At 39.9% G+C, this 17,576-nt stretch overlaps 1 protein-coding gene across 1 annotated transcript in view; it reads right to left on the bottom strand.

Moving 5' to 3' along the window:
* The window catches only part of SH3BP1 (SH3 domain binding protein 1), a 64,881-nt gene extending 50,207 nt beyond the window's left edge, over positions 1–14,674 (bottom strand). The window contains exons 1-2 of the mRNA XM_063426520.1: positions 14,302–14,674; positions 1,351–1,393 (exon numbers count right to left, since the gene is read on the bottom strand). Of these exons, the coding sequence (XP_063282590.1) occupies positions 1,351–1,393; positions 14,302–14,357 (99 nt within the window). The 5' untranslated portion in view covers positions 14,358–14,674. The remainder of the gene's footprint in view (positions 1–1,350; positions 1,394–14,301) is intronic.
* Positions 14,675–17,576: the final 2,902 nt, after the last annotated feature.

Here is a 17,576-nt window from a genome sequence, read left to right as displayed (position 1 = left end):
GCAATACTGGTTATAAATGGACACAGGGATGGAGCGGTCCACATCAAAATCTGCACCCAGAATGACATATGGTATCAATTCACATCTGACGCCATCCTGATGGGACAGAGGTTGTGAAACAATAATCCTTGGAATTTGTTTGCGATTACCTCATTGGGCAGAAGTTTAAAGTCTGCCATTGACTGACTTAGGCGCATGCTGATCAACCTTGATAAGGTCAGCTGTAAGACATTGGTGAGTAGGTAACAGTCCTTACCAGCAAATATATATTTATTTTTTTAACTCTAGTCTCCAGTTCATTAAAGTATGAACAAACATTCCAATACACCTGATATTGTAATCCACAGAGGAATGTTGTCAGACTGCAGTCCACAACCCCTGTATGCTAGTGGCCTGTAGTGCATTTGTTCCCCTATCTCATTTGTCAGCCCTACTCTATATACATCTCCACAAGATTATTCACTAAAAGGTTGATTGTCAGGCATTCAAAGTGAATTACAATATTAGGCAACATTAGCCATATTGGAAAAAAGCTACAGTTTAAGTTTGGATATTTTGCCATGAATTTGGAAATTTACTTTGATTTGCTGATAATACTCACAAGGGATCTCAAACTATGGTAGTTGATATCCTACAACTCCCAAACATTTTTGCATGCAATAGATGACTAAAGAATCATGGGAGATGTAGTTTTGCAACAAGTGGTGGGCAGAGTTTGAGATGCCTGCTTCAGAGGATAAACATGAGAATTTTTGCCTGAAAAATTGTGACTTTTAAATGTCAACTTCCCCAATAGTGCTGAAAAGCCTGGCTGAGAGTGAGTACATTTTGAAAGCAGATACCCCCAACCCCAGCATCTCACAAAACCGACAATGCTTAACCCTGTGTCGTGAAAGCACAGAGTACCACAACCTTGTGTTGTAATGATGTCTTTCATTATAAACAGTGCAATAAACATACAAGTTGCAATGGTTTTTCATAATGTTGCTCATAAACATTATATAGGTATTAGACAAAAACTAAGGCCTCGATTTAATAATCTTTCCAAATCAATCAATTATCAATCAATTATGTTAGAACACTTTCCAAATGATTTATCTACAGTGATCCCTATAGAATATAAAGGTGGCTTTTGTAGATAAATAATGTGGAAGGTTTTTCCAACACCATTGAATCATTTGGAAAGCTTATTAAACCAAGGCCTATGTACCTTTTTATTATTCATTTTCTTTGTCATCTGCCTTATCTGTGTTTGAGCTACACATTCATGTGTAATGATGCTAAAGCATGCATTGTTACCTGGTGATATCATAAAAATATACAAAACATGCAAATACACAACTCTCTCACCTGCAGCAAGTCCTCAGTCAGCATATCGGTGACATCTTGAGATCTAGATAAAGGAGGAGAAAAGACAGAAATAGTGATAAACATGGAACAAGTTAAGTTATGAGGAACTAAGTAAGTCACAACGCAGAGTGGCAAAAAGGAGCATTTTACCAATGTGTTACAGAAAGGAAACTTAAAATATGACTACTAAAATAATCCCATATAAACACATGTTTAACATTAGAGTAAGGTCTTTATTGAAAGGAATTTAAAACATTAACTTAAAACACTTTATTTATAACACAACTGTATAACTACATATAACTTGTAACACATCCCTGGCATTTAACAGCCACGGAAAAACACCACATTGCGGCCTTTTGACAACACAACATAAAAATGTTACCCCCTATTTGTTTAGGCGGGCAAATCAAAATACCAAATAAAGACCACGAAAGAATTAGAGCAAATAAGATAAAGGGTTTGAGGGAGGGAAGCTGCACAATAGTTATCCTTAAAGGAACACTATAGTCACCTAAATTACTTTAGCTAAATAAAGCAGTTTTAGTGTATAGATCATTCCCCTGCAATTTCACTGCTCAATTCACTGTCATTTAGGAGTTAAATCACTTTGTGTCTGTTTATGCAGCCCTAGCCACACCTCCCCTGGCTATGATTGAAGGGAGCCTGCATGAAAAAAAAACTGGTTTCACTTTCAAACAGATGCAATTTACCTTAAATAATTGTATCTCAATCTCTAAATTGAACTTTAATCACATACAGGAGGCTCTTGCAGGGTCTAGCAAGCTATTAACATAGCAGGGGATAAGAAAATCTTAATTACACAGAACTTGCAATAAAGAAAGCCTAAATAGGGCTCTCTTTACAGGAAGTGTTTATGGAATGCTGTGCAAGACACATGCAGGGAGGTGTGACTAGGGTTCATAAACAAACTGATTTAACTCCTGAATGGCAGAGAATTGAGCAGTGAGGCTGTAGGGGCATGTTCTATACACCAAAACTGCTTCATTAAGCTAAAGTTGTTCAGGTGACTATAGAGTCCCTTTAACAGGTTTTCTATTGGTGGTCTTTGAGATTCCCCTTACAGACAGCCGCATTTAAGGCCCTGATGCCGCGCAAAAACAGGGTGAGGCAGAAATTGACAAAACTGATCAAATTGCACTGTGACAGCTCAGCCACAGAGCAAGAAGAAAATAATAAACCTGGAGTAGATGGAAGGGTCATCTATTAAACCCTCCATTCCTTCCAAACACATACAGACTTCATGTCACTTGTCAGTTGTTCAGTCAGGGGAATGCAACTGTTTTAAAAAAAACTTGCAACATTTGAAACAAAACAGCAACTTTGAAAGAACTATTCAAAACCACTTCAAGTCAGTTGTTAAAAACTTAAAATTGATGTTAAGTGAACATAACCCATGTAGTGGCATATATCGCGATTCGCAAGTAGTTGGAATGATAGTGTTCATACAGTAAATAGTCAAACATCCTTGACAAATGGCTACCTTGCAGAAGTGGACACACGGAATGTGAAAGAACATCAGTACAAAGAGAAGAGGCCTGTTAAAGTAATTATGACTTGGTGAGGTAGGGGTAGTAGTACCGAGAATAACAAATCACTGTCAGACTATAAATTGCAGGATTTTTTAATTTATTTTTAAAGATAAAATCAATAGAATCACAATAGCATAGAAGTACATCAAGAAAAATGCTGAAGGTGTCTGTGTTCATGAAATAGTTCAACTGTGGAGTGGCTGAACAGAAAAAAATGAAATGGTGGAGTAGGTAATCAGATGACAATTAGTGAGTGAATATGTACATATAAAAATAGTGCAGTGGGTGAATCCGATGGGAAATTAGACTAGTAAGTAATTTGGTGGAAATAAAATGGTGGATTTGGTAAAAAGGTAAATATAAAATGGCAGAATTGGTGAAGAGCTGGAAAGGAACAAGAAGAGGTAAATATAAGATTTACCAAGGGAAAAGCTGTAGACGAGGGAGGAGTCATTGTAAACTCTATAGACTAAGGCTTGATAATCTTTTTGCAGTTAAAATGTTGTATAGTATTCCATTCAGAAATGTGCCCTGTACCTCATATATATATATATAACGTTGTCGGCTAATTTCACTTAATATAATTTGTCAATTATTTGTGTTTTACATTTCTATCGTAAAACTATAAAGAGCTATGGAATACGTTTATTCTATATAAATTATGATAACAGTTTGAGTTTGTAAGAGGAACAAAGAGAATGGTGTAACAAAGAAACATAGAGTGATGATTACAAGGGTTCAAAAAGAACCATGCAAAGGTATGTGGGAGAGAAAAACAGGTAATAAAAATATGAGAAAGATCAGAAGAGCAGAGATAGATATTAAGATACCCAATACAGTAATAAACAAATGACTACGGAGCAAAATAAAATGATGACAGATAAGACCTTTAACCTGCAATTCTGAAGCACTTTCATGCCAGCACAAATTACTGTCATAAAAATTGTCAGTGGCATCTGAAAATTTATACAAAAGACATACAAGTAAATATAAGTAACTGGACACAGTTGGATTATTCACGCAGTGGCAGAAATACCTCTGCCACGTGTTCTTGAAGGGGCCTGCTTGCCAGCCTCCTGCCAAACGACTATGGACCCTTTAAAAACTTATGTGATTTATGTATTTTAGTACTCCAGAAAGAGAGACCGACCGTTAGCCCGAATTCCCTGGAACTGTTTTGGGCATAGGACCATGTGCACGGTCGTTCAAAATTTGACTTCCATGGAAACTGTCAGGATTACTGTTGATCCAGCACGCAGAATTGGTTCATATCTAGGACTAAGGATAACATCTAACCGGACATTAGAATGGCCGGACTTAACGTACTAGAGAATAGTCAAAATACTTGCCGAGGTCAGGGACACAGAACGAGGAACAGCGATAAAGAAAAGCCAAAAGTCAAGGGTACTCGAAATCAGTGAAGTCAGAACGAAGCCAAAGTCAAAAATCAGATATACATGATCAGGAACACACTCTCAGATAACCATCAAAGGGAAACCGCGACAGGGCATTGACAGAAAGGTAATTTGGGTTTAAATACCCCTATTTTGGCTGTAATTGGCTGTCTTGGACCTCTGACCCCAAACGTGCGTACGCGTCTATGACGTGACGTCGCACCAAGTTGGCGCTATCTTTGGTGTGGGTGAAGGTAAGTTTACTACAAAAATCTAAACCACAGTGGTCGGCACTCCTAAGAGCGTCGCACCCACTGGGGACCGGACTGGAGGGAGATCGGCAGTGGTCTGCCGCGAGCAAGGTAAGTATGAATTGTTTCTGTTGGCGTGGTTGCTTACTTTATGGTTGCTTACCATGCCGGCAGAATCACCGGGAGCCGTGACAGAAACCCCAAAACTCTGAATCGATCTGGATGATTTTTGGAAATGTTGGTCCCCCCAGATAGGAGCTATCAGTAGATGTGACTTTTGTGGGTTTTCCATGTGTTTTGGGGGACTTTCAGGGTTGTTAAAATGTATGTATTCTGTGCCTACATATAACTGAGTTTAGTACAGTTCCTGACTCAATTATCTCTCAGGCACTGGGGAGGGATTATCCTGTTTTGTGTGGGAGTGTCCTAAACCTGAGATCTAACGTAATTACAGTGTATACTTTGTCACAGTCCCCTCTCAGGTCCAGAGGGGAATGCCCCTGGAATATGTTATGGAAAACCCCTTGCATGGGCACTTGCATATAAGGCCAGTTGTGGCTGCCATTAAAGAGTTCGTCTTCACCCTCAACATAGAGCCCCTTCTCATGTGTGGAGTGGACAGCTATATTCACTCCGGGGATTGGTATACTCTTATACTCCCTTGGATTATAATCACTAGCTCTTGTAAGAGCTACACTGCTATAACTGTTTAGGAGAGGTCTTCTCACTTGGAGCTGGATCCAGGAGTTTGGTCCAGGGTGAGAAGGGACGGCAAGACCCCAGCCAAGCTGCGGCGGCTAAGGGGCTGTCAGGGTCTTACCTGAGTTGGGAGTCTGTAGCGCAGATATGTTGCTCACCCTTGCAGATAGCCACAGGCCGAGGTGGTCAGGTAAGAATTCACCTGGCCTGTGGGTCTGTGCACGGGGGCTGTGCGGGATGCAGTACCAAATACGCAGGACAGGCAAGGACAGAACCAGCAGGATAGTCGAGGGATAGCCGAGGTCAAAGGATGCCAGAGGTCAGGAACAACAAGGAGTAGCCAAAGTCAAGGGATGCCAGAGGTCAGAATAAACGTAGTCACAAGCAGAGGTCAAATAAACGAAGGAGATAAACTGGAACACTGGTACGACACAGCAACACTAGATCAAAGACTTGACACTGAGTACAGGGCGAGGCTGGGTTTAAATACCCTGCTGATGATAGATCAGAGTCAGGTGAGACACAGACAAGTCAAGGTGCAGCCCCCGGTGTAGTAGCCATGCCAGGATGAACAAGACCGGAATCAGTAGTCTCTGGTAAAGCTGCTGTGGCTCAGAGGCAGAGAGCAGGACTAGGATAGATAAGTTCCCCGGTTCAAGTCCCCTGTTGGGAATTCCAGGAGCGACCACGTCTGGCCGTCTGTCTCACAGGTGAGTACCCTGACAGGGGCTACGGTGCTTATGTTGTCTGGTGCAGTGCTTATGGTACTCAGCGACAGCTAGGAAGCATCAATTGGTGGAGGCACCCAGTCGGGGTGCCAGGTTGTCCGTCACACATGCCTTTGATAATATTTATAAGGTATTTACAAGAAACCACCTGTTCTCTTGTAAAATAACCTGAAAATATACACTGAGAAATATTCCAAAAATACATTTCCAAATGTAAATGGACTACAATTCTCATAAACTTTTTCTAGTCCAAGCTACAATTGGCTGGTACAGATGAATACATTTGGCCTCTCCATATTGGCCAGTCATTATTTGACTATGACCTATGATTTAAATCATAATTCATATAATTCTCATAATCCATAGCATGTGGACAACTGAAAGCATTGTGAATGGCAGTCAAACAGCAAACTTGTTGCCTGACCTTGGTGCAGCTGACTATGGTAGTGGCTGTTGCTGACCAAGAAATTACTTGAAGTCTTGGAACTCATCCTCTCCAAGACTAAACTCCTTGTCTTTCTTCCCTCAAATGATTCATCTGTCCCTGTATCTCTTGAGGGCAACAGAGTTATCATAACTTCTACTCGGCTAAATGACTCTTCCAGACTTATCTACCTTACAACCTGCAATATTAAAAAAAAAACTCTGCCAGTCTCTGCACTGGCTTCTTGTTTTATTCAGGATTCGGTTCAAAGTTCTTATCCTTACCTACAGGGCTCTTCATAACTGTGCCCCTACTTACATTTCCTCGCTTGTTATCAGATATGCTCCAGCCCGGCCTCTTTGCTCCACTAATGACCTGTTATTATTCCGTTCTCGTACTGACACCTCAGACTATCACCTGCTGGACATCTCCAGGGCTGCCCCATCCTTATGGAATGCCTTAAGTGCCACATTTGAATCTCCCTATCTTTTCAAACAAATCCTTAAAAGTTGACTTCTTTAGAGAAGCCTCAGCTAGTCTCTTATCTCTTATATTCTGTGCCTTCTCCTCCCAATCACCTGCCCTCAGATCTAAATAATTTAATTCAATCATTTAACCTTTGTGTTTTTGTCCCTCGTCCTTTTAGATTGCAAGCTTGCTTGAGCAGGGCCACTTCACCTACGTGTTTTGTCAGAATTGTTTGTCTTGTTTTATTTAGTGTACAGTGCTGCAAAATATGTTGGTGCTATATAAATAATTATAATAATTATAATTGTAATTGCAGGTTTCCCAAGCATTAAAGGAAATTTTGTAAAAGCACTGTTCTAAAAAATATTAACATGCTTCATACATAAGTGGAAAAACAGTTGTATTCAGAGAACAAACTCAATGACAGAGTTGTTTTCATAAAAAATGTGAATGCAGTGATATTCCGCACCCACATTATGCAGTTGACATTCTGCTTTCTATGTGTTTTGCAATCCTGCATGTCTTGACAATGTCTATGAGTGTAATGGGAAGCATGCCACACCCCCTACCACCACCACCACCTTAACCTGGCTAAACAGAAACTATATTCTAGATGCCCTAGTGTAAAAAGATTTGGGAATACCTGGGAGTGCCCACAGGTAGTGACAGGCAAGGGGTGTGTCTGGCATAGCTCAGAAGTGAATGAAGGGGCACCTTTCAAACATTAATCCTTACTTATACTTCTGCACAGTGCTTGAATATGCATGTAATAACATTTTTATGGATGTATTATACTCTGGAACTGTAAAATTTTTAATTTAAAAAAAAGTAATATTATGTGGAAATACACGTCCATTCACAGCTAAATACATAATTTTGCAGACTTCCTTGTTTATATGTACACAGAACTGTGTGTTTTTATTCACAATAAAGTATGTTAGCATGCATGCATGAATGACAAAAATAATCTTTTATTTTACTGTATATTTTTAATATTCATTATGAGGGATAGATAGATGGATAGACAGACACCAGATGACAGACAGATAATTTGCCAGCTTGCCATGTAGGACTTACATTAACAAGGCACTCCATTTGATGGAATGTGCAATACTCAATTCATTATTAAAGGAATACTATAGCGTTAAAAATACAAACATGCAGGGCTGGCTTTTGGGGTGTGTGCGGAATGCAGGGTACCATGGCAACCAGGCACCAGGCAGCCATCATAGCTCACAAGACCATAATAAATTCTTCCACTAGGTCCGGTGCTCAGTTAGTGAGTCAGAGCACAGCTTCCGGGATCTGGGATTCCAAGCCTATGATCTGAATCAACATTGAGTGCAACAACCGCAAGGTAGAAGTTATTTTGATCTGAAACAACAGGGCATGCACTCCATGCTATTCAACATCAAACCACTAGGGAGTCTAAATAGGTTAGCACTAAACAACCAGGGAAAAAGGGGATATTTGTCACCAGGCACCGGAGTAAGGAGGAGTCACAGAGAAGCAGATGGCAGCTCGGAACAACGTTAGGAGATGGAGTTGCTGCTTTAAAATGCAGTATTGATGAGTTCCCAGCCACAAAAACTCTACTAGTCTATGGGTGCAATAAAGTTGCTTAACCCCTTAAGGACCAAACTTCTGGAATAAAAGGGAAACATGACGTGTCACACACGTCATGTGTCCTTAAGGGGTTAATATAGGTGGTGCTGCACCAGCATTACTCTGCTGGTGTAACACCCCTTACCTATCCTATCATGTACCGTCACATGAACCTCGATTCAGTAATTTTCGGCCTAAGGGCGGCCTTGAAAAGATGTATTGCAAACACTATAACATCCTGTAGCTGTTTTGGTGTTTGCTGCAACCACCGCAGTGCATGAAAAAAGTAGATTTACTTATCTTTGCTGTATCACTGCGCTGCTCTCTCTGCAACCACCTGCCTCCTTGGATGAGATCATCAGCTGTTATGATCCCAATCAATCCAATGCTTCCCCATAAGGAAGCATTGGGAGGCTAGGGTGCATGCACAGTGAAGCACAGTGCTTCGACGATCAGTATCTCCTCATAGAGATTCAGTGAATATTTGCATCTCTATGGGGAGAATTCAGCATATCCATGCAAAACATAAAAAAGTGAACATAGGTCCTGCAAAGATTGTTCAGAAAGTCCTTCTAATGATTATTAGGTGAGCATCATGAATAGCTGAGTCTCTTCATGGCTTGGTGAAGGACTTGTGTTGTGCAGCACATGCAAGAGCTTCTAATATTATCTAATTTTATTTTAAATGGCTTATAAATATGCTTCAACTCCATCTCAGAAAGTCCCTTTAATGTTTCTTGCTTTCACTATTAGCATTGAAGGGACACTATAGTCCGAAAAACAATGTTAGCTTAATGAAGCAGTTTTGTTGTCATGACCCTGCAGTCTCACTGCTGTATTCTCTGCCATTTGGGAGATAAATCACTTTGTTTATACAGTCCTAGCCACATCTCCCTGCATGTGATTTACACAGCCTTCCCAAACACCTGTAATGTGAGATCTAATGTTTATACTTCCTTTATTGCAAATTCTGTTTATTTCAAAATTTCTCATGTAAATGAGAAAATCTGTTAATAGCTTGCTATATCTTGCAGCAGCTTCCTGTATGTGATCAAAGTTCAAGTTACAGAGCAGGAGATTAAAACTTTTAAAATAAGATAACGTATGATTGAAAATGAAACTATGTTTTTCATGCAGGCTGTGTCAGTCACAGCCAGAGGAGGTGTGGCTAGGGTTGCATAAACAGAAACAAAAGTGATTTAACTCCTAAATGGTAGATAATTGAGCAGTAAGACGTCAAAGGCATGATCTAAAAACAAAAACTGCTTAATTAAGCTAATGTTGTTTTGGTGACTATAGTGTCCCTTTAAGCAGAAGTCATATGCTGCAGTAGTCAAAACAATTACAGGTTATTTACTAAACTAAGAATTGTAGGGAAATTAAAGGAACACTACAGTGTTAGGAACCTAAACAGTGACTAGGGCCCCATTTTGCGGCAAATAAATGGTTAATTAACCAATTATTTGCTTACCTTAATCCAGAGCTGGGCTCCCTCGGCACTGGTGACCTTTCCTCCTCTATCGATGTCAGCTCCCGAGTGGAGCCGCATGCGCGGCCAAAGGTGCACATTCAAACCGGCCAATTGTAAAGCATTACTCAGTGCTTTCCTATGGGGATCTTTTTTGACCTTTGAGGTCCGTGAGGACGACCAGCGTCAAATAATTGCGATTCACTAGAGGCTGGATTAACCCTGCAGTGTAAACATGTTTTCAGCTGGTCTGGCACCCATACAACTAAATTAATTATGAATTCACACTTTTGCAAATAATCCTAGTAGAGCAAAGATTCCAAGATAACATTTGTAAATAATAAATAGATTCCATAGCCATAGCAATACGTCTATATGTCTATAAATGGTTTTCATGCTCAGATACTCCATTGAGTTGCCAAACTGCTCCATTCATGAGGGACATTTACCAATTTGCAGACTGCATCCCTCCCAACAGTCCAGCAATTTCAGGGTCCTGTCCCAGATTTAGACACACAACAGAACTGTCCGAGTGCATCATTAGGCGTGCAAGCGTTGTGCAGCAGACACTAGGACTAGAACTTCAGCAGCTCTCCCTTAATGGTCCTGCCATTAAAAGATCAGACAAGACAGATTGTCATTAGACATGTGCAATTAGTTTCATTCCGAATGTAAATTCGGACGAACTTCGGGCAATTCGGAGATTCGGATACTTCCGAATGTCCGAACTGACGAATTTCGGAAATGCCGAATTTTGGAAGTGGCAAAAAGTGGCAAAACAAGACAGGGAGGGAAAATTACATGAATCATGACAGTAATCTTGACCAATAAGCTAATTCCTGGCACTAGGAGCCCTACAGATGTGTAAGTGATTGTGGTGGCAATCCTGGCACTGAGAGCCCTACAGATGTGTAAGTGGTTGTGGTGGTTAGATTTAGGGGTAGGGTTAGGGAGCCCTACAGATGTTCCGAATTCCAAAGTCCGAATTGCCGAAGTCCCGAATTGCCGAAGTTCTAAATTGCTGAAGTCCTGAATTGCCGAAGTTCTGAATTTCGGAAGTGCTGAACTGAAATGCCGAAGTGACACATTTTTTTACTTACCCGAATTTCTGAACTGAACCAAATTTTTTGCCCATGCACATCCCTAGTTGTCATGCTCCTTCAGTAGGTGGGCCCACTGCTGTTTATGCAGACCCGCCAATTATGGCCATCAACGATTATGCAAGTCACTTCACCATCGATGGCCCCTCAGGGTCTGCTTACATCCCATCCAGCTATTCCTCCCAATGTTCAGAGGTACGAGAATTTGGAGCAAGGCTTCATAATGTTACCAGGCTATAAGTAGAATTTTATCCCACACTAGCTTTTTAATGACATTCGAGCTACGCTTTCTGATTATTTTTGTCTCTGCCTTTAGAAATAGGGTAAAAAAAACAACAAACACAATGACAATTCACACTTTCAAACCGGGACCATCCTGTTGGATTTGGGACAGTGGCAAGGTATGGCACTTGTATACTCCATGTATACTAAATACCTGCATCGGTTCACATTGCCCAATATACAAATGGCAGAGTTATTCACTAAACGACCAATTTTTTTGAAAATCTGAATGGCAAAACTTAGGTTAACTAACACTATCTGTGACTGTAGCGGAGTTTAATTTTTTTTCCAGATCAGCTTTTTTTGGTCTACATTTCAATTTTAATTTACAACAACTTAAAATTTTGTTAAAATGCTTTCATATGCATTACAACTTTAGATCAAATTAAAACACGGTTGACTTTTCCCAATTTACACTTGAGTGAAAAACTCTAATAGTAACTATTTATGAATGTATCCATTTTAATGTATGTGCTTAAGACGTTATGAGGCTAATAAGTGCAGATCACTCTGTACTTTGACCTCATAAACCAAACTTAATTATTCAAATCTGGTTAAAGGTGGCTAAGTTTCTAAAGCAGTGTGTTTTGGTCATTCTACATTACAAAGAAAGCTTAGTAAAGTCATTGTATTAAAACACAACAGCAGTAATGACTGGAATTTTCCACTTTTCTCCTTGCCTGAGAAAAAGAATAAAAAAATAAATAATAATAAGTGATAATCCAGCGTTCCTAATCTGATTTAAACCATACCTTTCATTGTGCTCAACCAGGTAACATCTTGCCAGCGCAGCTATCACCATGCTAATTATTTCTACGCATCTAGATTTATTGGCTGGTTTTGGCGGGATCATGCACACTTACGGTATATATTACAATGTTTGGAATTCCAATTGAATTTAAATTGTTAGGTCAAAATAGCCAGAGTGGCAAAAAATTCCAGGTCGGTTATTTTGACCAAACAAGAGATATACTTACTGCCTATGGCCCGGGGGTTACAGAAGACCCCGCAAATCCTGCAGATACCAATCCCTATTCAAAGAATGAGGGGAGCTACTTTAGACTGCCAAGGGCTATGTTTCCCTGCTGAGCACCTCATTTTCATAATGATAAAATGTTCTATAACTCATATTGACCACATTGGAAATTCATTGATTTCTTCAAAAGCTTTCTGTTTCATTTGAATGCATGTGCATGAAAGAGTGTGGATAAAGGCCCATATGTAGAAGAAGGCCCCCAATGAGTAAGATGGGTAGCACAGACAGAAGTCGTTCAGGTATGGATTAACAGAAGGCCAAAGCGTTAGAAATACAAATCTGTTCTCCTTACGCTTTAATGTACCTGTCCCTAGTTAGATAGGTCCCCCTCACGCAGTATGTACAAAAAAAATACAATAAAAATAAAACGATTTTAACACAACTTTTTTCAGTAACGGACTTCCTTGGCACTACTCCACAATGGTCCTCCCACGATGTCATGGCCTACTCCACAATGGTTTTCCCACGATGTCATGGCCTACTCCACAATGGTCCTCCCACGATGTCATGGCCTACTCCACAATGGTCCTCCCACGATGTCATGGCCTACTCCACAATGGTCCTCCCACGATGTCATGGCCTACTCCACAATGGTCCTCCCACGATGTCATGGCCTACTCCACAATGGTCCAATCCAATGCTCCTCTTATACACATACTGCACGCATCCAAGGTTCCCCATTGGAAAGCAGTGAATTACTGATTTCCTATAGGGTGTTCCGCATAACAGAAGCGCAGTGGCTGTCAGTAGGTTTTACACTGCAGGATTAAAACTACAGGACCACGGACCCCAGGCCACTTTATTGAGATGACTTTAGGGGTCCTTTAAAAGGCATTTGACTTGGATGAACCCTTCAACATAAACTTTTGCACAAGTCACCCTGTGGTTGGAAATAAAATCTTCTTACTGCACTACAGCTAACAAACTGTGGTCTGATCGCAGCTTCCACAGTAAACCCACTGGTTGAGGGATAGATGCAGGAAACAGTTAAATTAACCCTTTACACTGGGTATTATGACCTCCCTGATAAGGCATCGCCCAAGAAGTGGTTAATAAATAGAGTATTTACAGGTTGCAGTTATGCAAAAAAAAAAGAAATAATAGGGAAGTGGATATATGGAGCAACATTAAGTGTTGGTGGGAGTGGTTTTATTATACTGAAGCAATTTGTTGAAATATAGTCATGTTACATCAGTCCATAGTTAAAAGTCCCTGCTTGAATACAGGTGAATTGGTTAAACCTTTTTCTAAAAAAAACTACAATTTTCATGACCGCTTGAATTAAAACTATGATGTTTACACATTTAGACAGTCTGTGCCTGGAGTACTTCCAAAACTCTATGGAATAGTTAATATCTTGATGGGACCCAGAGGCAGAATCTTTTAGAAATTTCCCAGGCATGGGCGGCAGATTTAGGAAATAAAGGAGGAGATCTTGATTTACATTGAGCTCTAGAAGAAGTGGCAAGGAGGGGTCATGAAGAGCACAGTGTTTCTTTGCAGTAACAAGAATGGCTACACAAAACAAACATATACTAACTCTGCATGAAACCATTGTAAAAGTGAATACACAGTTTTGCTTTAGTTATTAATGAGTGGTTATTGACAAGTTATGTGAGAGAATTAGGAGTTATTTAGATCAGAAAGAGGTAAAACCTAGCTCTCTATCAGTTGCTGAACTACAACTCCCATAACGCTTAACCACATGTGACCCTGGTAAAGCATCATAGGAGTTGCAGTTTCAGTTTGAGCCAACCCTAGCTTAGACGAATGAATATGTAGTAATGTTATTAAACAGGCAATGGCAGCCGCTATCAAGTCCTTCTTATCCGCAGTGAACTATTGTAGAAGCTGAGTTATAAGTGTTGTTTGCCAGTGAAACAGGTGCCTGAATGTTTGTATAAGTGCAGCTACATACACTATATGAGTGGGTCAGGGCTTACCTGCCTGGGCCATGGTTGGCCAGCTGTCTCATTCTGTTGAGCTGTCTCTGAATCATATCTGCAGGTGTTTCTGTCCTTGCTGTCTCGCTGACTTTCCCTCTGTCTCTGTGCCTGTGGGTGAGGCTGTCTCCTCCTCCTTTCTTGGTCTACGGAAGGACTGCTTTTCTTCTGTGGCTGGATCTGTGCTACTTCTCTATCTATGGCTGTGATGTGAGCTTCCTTGCAGGCTCAATCAAAGTCTGTGTGTGCTGCCAATCAGTCCTTATCTCCAACTTTCACAAGCTGTTTTCTAATAAGCTGACTGTCTCAATGAGACAGTTTCTCTGACTCGCTTTGCCTCTGCAGCATCGTGGTGTGTTCTGTCGTGTCAGTTGTTTCCTGTTGTAGTCCTGCAGTGTATGCTGTTTGGTGATGAGTGCGTGTTCCCCTTACCTATGTATTTGTATTACAGCATTTTATGTGACAGTTTCTGTTCCCAGAGAAAGATCTGTGAAAGTGACTTGATCAGAAAAGTGGAGGAAAGGTGTCAAAGTGGAGTAATCACCAATGGAATGTCCCTGCTGATCCCTATGGTTTCCATGGTGACTGCCCAATTTTTAGAACGTTAGTACAAAATAGCAGTATTTGAAGAATTATTTAAATCCGCTGTTTTTCAAGCTTGGCTTCTTTGGCCTAAATTTACAACTTTTTTGTAGTTCACCACCACAATTCAGTGTTTAGTGAAAAAAAAAACCTTCCAGTCAGGGTTATTCTTTTGAACATCAAGTTGTAGCTAATTGAAAAGCAAATTCCAAAGTTTAGGTAAAATAGACACGTTTTGACAATAACTTTCCCCTAAATTATCTATTTTATGCAATTTAAGTTATGCCATTTGGATTTAATTTTGCTACAATTCAAAGTTTAGTTAGTAAACCCCAAAGTATTCATTAAGCCATTAATTTTCTGGAGCTTATCAGAAAACTGTACATTTTAAATTTAAAATAGCTATGTTTCTAGCTCCTCCTTTTAGGCTTTAAATTTGCAATTCCCTGGTGACTTCTCAAATATTTATCTTGTTAGAATTTGAATCCCTAAACCTGGAGTCATGGAGAGTTAATAACTTAAATGCACATCTTAAAATATCAACAGATCTGAAAAAAAAATGTCTGATATTTTTGCTTAAAGGAACACTATAGTCACCAGAACAACTTTAGCTTAATGAAGCAGTTTTAGTGTATAGGTCATGCTTCTCAGGTTTCACTGCTCAATTCTCTGCCATTTAGGAGTTAAATCACTTTGTTTCTGTTTATGCAGCCCTTGTCACACCTCCGCTGGCTCTGATTGACACAGCCTGCATGAAAAAAAACTGGTTTCACTTTCAATCAGATGTAATTTACCTTAAACAATTGTATCTTTTTTTCTGTCAATTGAACTTTAATCACACACACAAGACTCTTGCAGGGTCTAGCAAGCTATTAATATAGCAGGGGATAAGAAAATCTAAATTAAACAGAACTTACAATAAAGGGAGGATAAACTTTAGATGACTCTTTACAGGAAGTGTTTAGGAATGCTGTGCAAGTCACATGCAGGAAGGTGTGACTAGGGTTTATAAACAAAGGGATTTAACTCCTAAATGGCAGAGAATTGAGCATTGAGACTGCAAGGGCATGATCTTTACACCAAAGTTGCTTCATTAAGCTAAAGTTGTTTTGGTGATTAAAGTGTCCCTTTAACCCCTTAAGGACACATGACGTGTGTGACATGTCATGATTCCATTTTATTCCAGAAGTTTGGTCCTTAAGGGGTTAAAGATGTTAAACCCATTTATAAATTCAATACAATTCACAGTTTAGTAAGGTAACGTTTCTCTGAATGTAGCAAATTGAACACTAGCAAAGTTATTCACTAAGAATTGCAGAGAATTCAAAGTGACCAAACTGAAAATATAGTTAAATGGAAGAAATTGTCAAGTTTAGGTATTTTGAGCGTAAATTTGCAATTCACTTTGAATTCTCAGCAATTTTCATTTTAGTGAAACCCTATTAATATAGTGGAATAATTTCTCCAGATCAGCTATTTTGACCTAAATTGTGTTAATCATATTTTAATATGCTATAATTTGGAATGCAGTGAATAAACTCCAATATGTAATCAATTGTAATATCTTGTTAAAGGGATGCCCCAATCTATTATCAGTCATACTACGGGCACAGGTTGTGGTGTGAAAAGCTCTCTACAAAATATCTCTCTCACTCTCTCTTATTTCATTTTTTTCAGGTGAGCATTATTTTATTGACAATTTTTGCCACATTTAGCAGAAATATATATTTTTCCTTTGTTTTCACAAGTGCCAATGTGTGTTAATTCATTTTTAAATAAGTACCTATGAACAGCTCAGATCAACATATGCACAAGCCAACGTTTGTTATTCAATTTGGTGCATTTTCAGTTTTCAAATGGTCATTTTAGTGCCAATCATTGAAAAGTTTATCAGTGTCGAACAACAATAAAAGTAAATGTCTCAAAAGTGGTTCGGTGAAACACGCAGGTTTCCAGTAAATGGCACATACAAGTTATCAGGTACAGTATTAGCGAATCTTAAGTATCGGTACAGCAATGCAGGGAAACGCGCAGGTTTCCAGGTCGAAGCATGTATAGTTAAGCCTTTGATGGCATACCTGTGTTCCGCTGTATCCTGGTCCGGCTGCGTGGCCCGGGGGGGGGGGGGGGGGGGGGGGGGGAGGGGAGATGAGAAAACAAGGGGGGGGGGGAATCTTCAGCGTTTGGGGAAGCGTCATCCCTGCCCCATGGGTATCAGTGTCATTTTATCTTCTGATCAATATCGTTTTATTCTTGTGGGTGTGCTTTCATTTTTTCCGGTGCCACTCTTTTGCCTGTGAGCAGTGTATCTTTCGGAAAACAAACACCATCAAATCTTTACAGCCATCTTAACCTACTTGCACGTTTTCAATGATTTTGAAAACTATATGAACAACATGTCAGAATGCCTAGAAAGATGACAAATATAGAGAGAAGGCGACAAATATATGCACCAGGTCAAATTGTTGCACAGTTAGTATACATTTCTCCTACACTCCTCCAAGAATGTTGATGCAGAATTCTAAGATGTCTCAGGATGCCATAGCCATAGTGTGATGCAAAAACCCAGCAAACAGTCTCACTGTGAGCAGAGCAAGCTCTAATTAGGTCAGTTAGGCCAACACCAAAGCCCTCACAGTTTGCTGGGGCCTCACCTCACGCCACTAGAAAAAAAGCCTTGTTGTTAGGCCTCT

The sequence above is a fragment of the Pelobates fuscus genome, chromosome 7 (genome assembly GCF_036172605.1).
Source record: "Pelobates fuscus isolate aPelFus1 chromosome 7, aPelFus1.pri, whole genome shotgun sequence".
Classification (NCBI taxonomy): domain Eukaryota; kingdom Metazoa; phylum Chordata; class Amphibia; order Anura; family Pelobatidae; genus Pelobates; species Pelobates fuscus.
The sequence above is the reverse complement of the archived record's forward strand: the minus strand, read 5'-3'. Positions and strand labels throughout refer to the sequence as shown.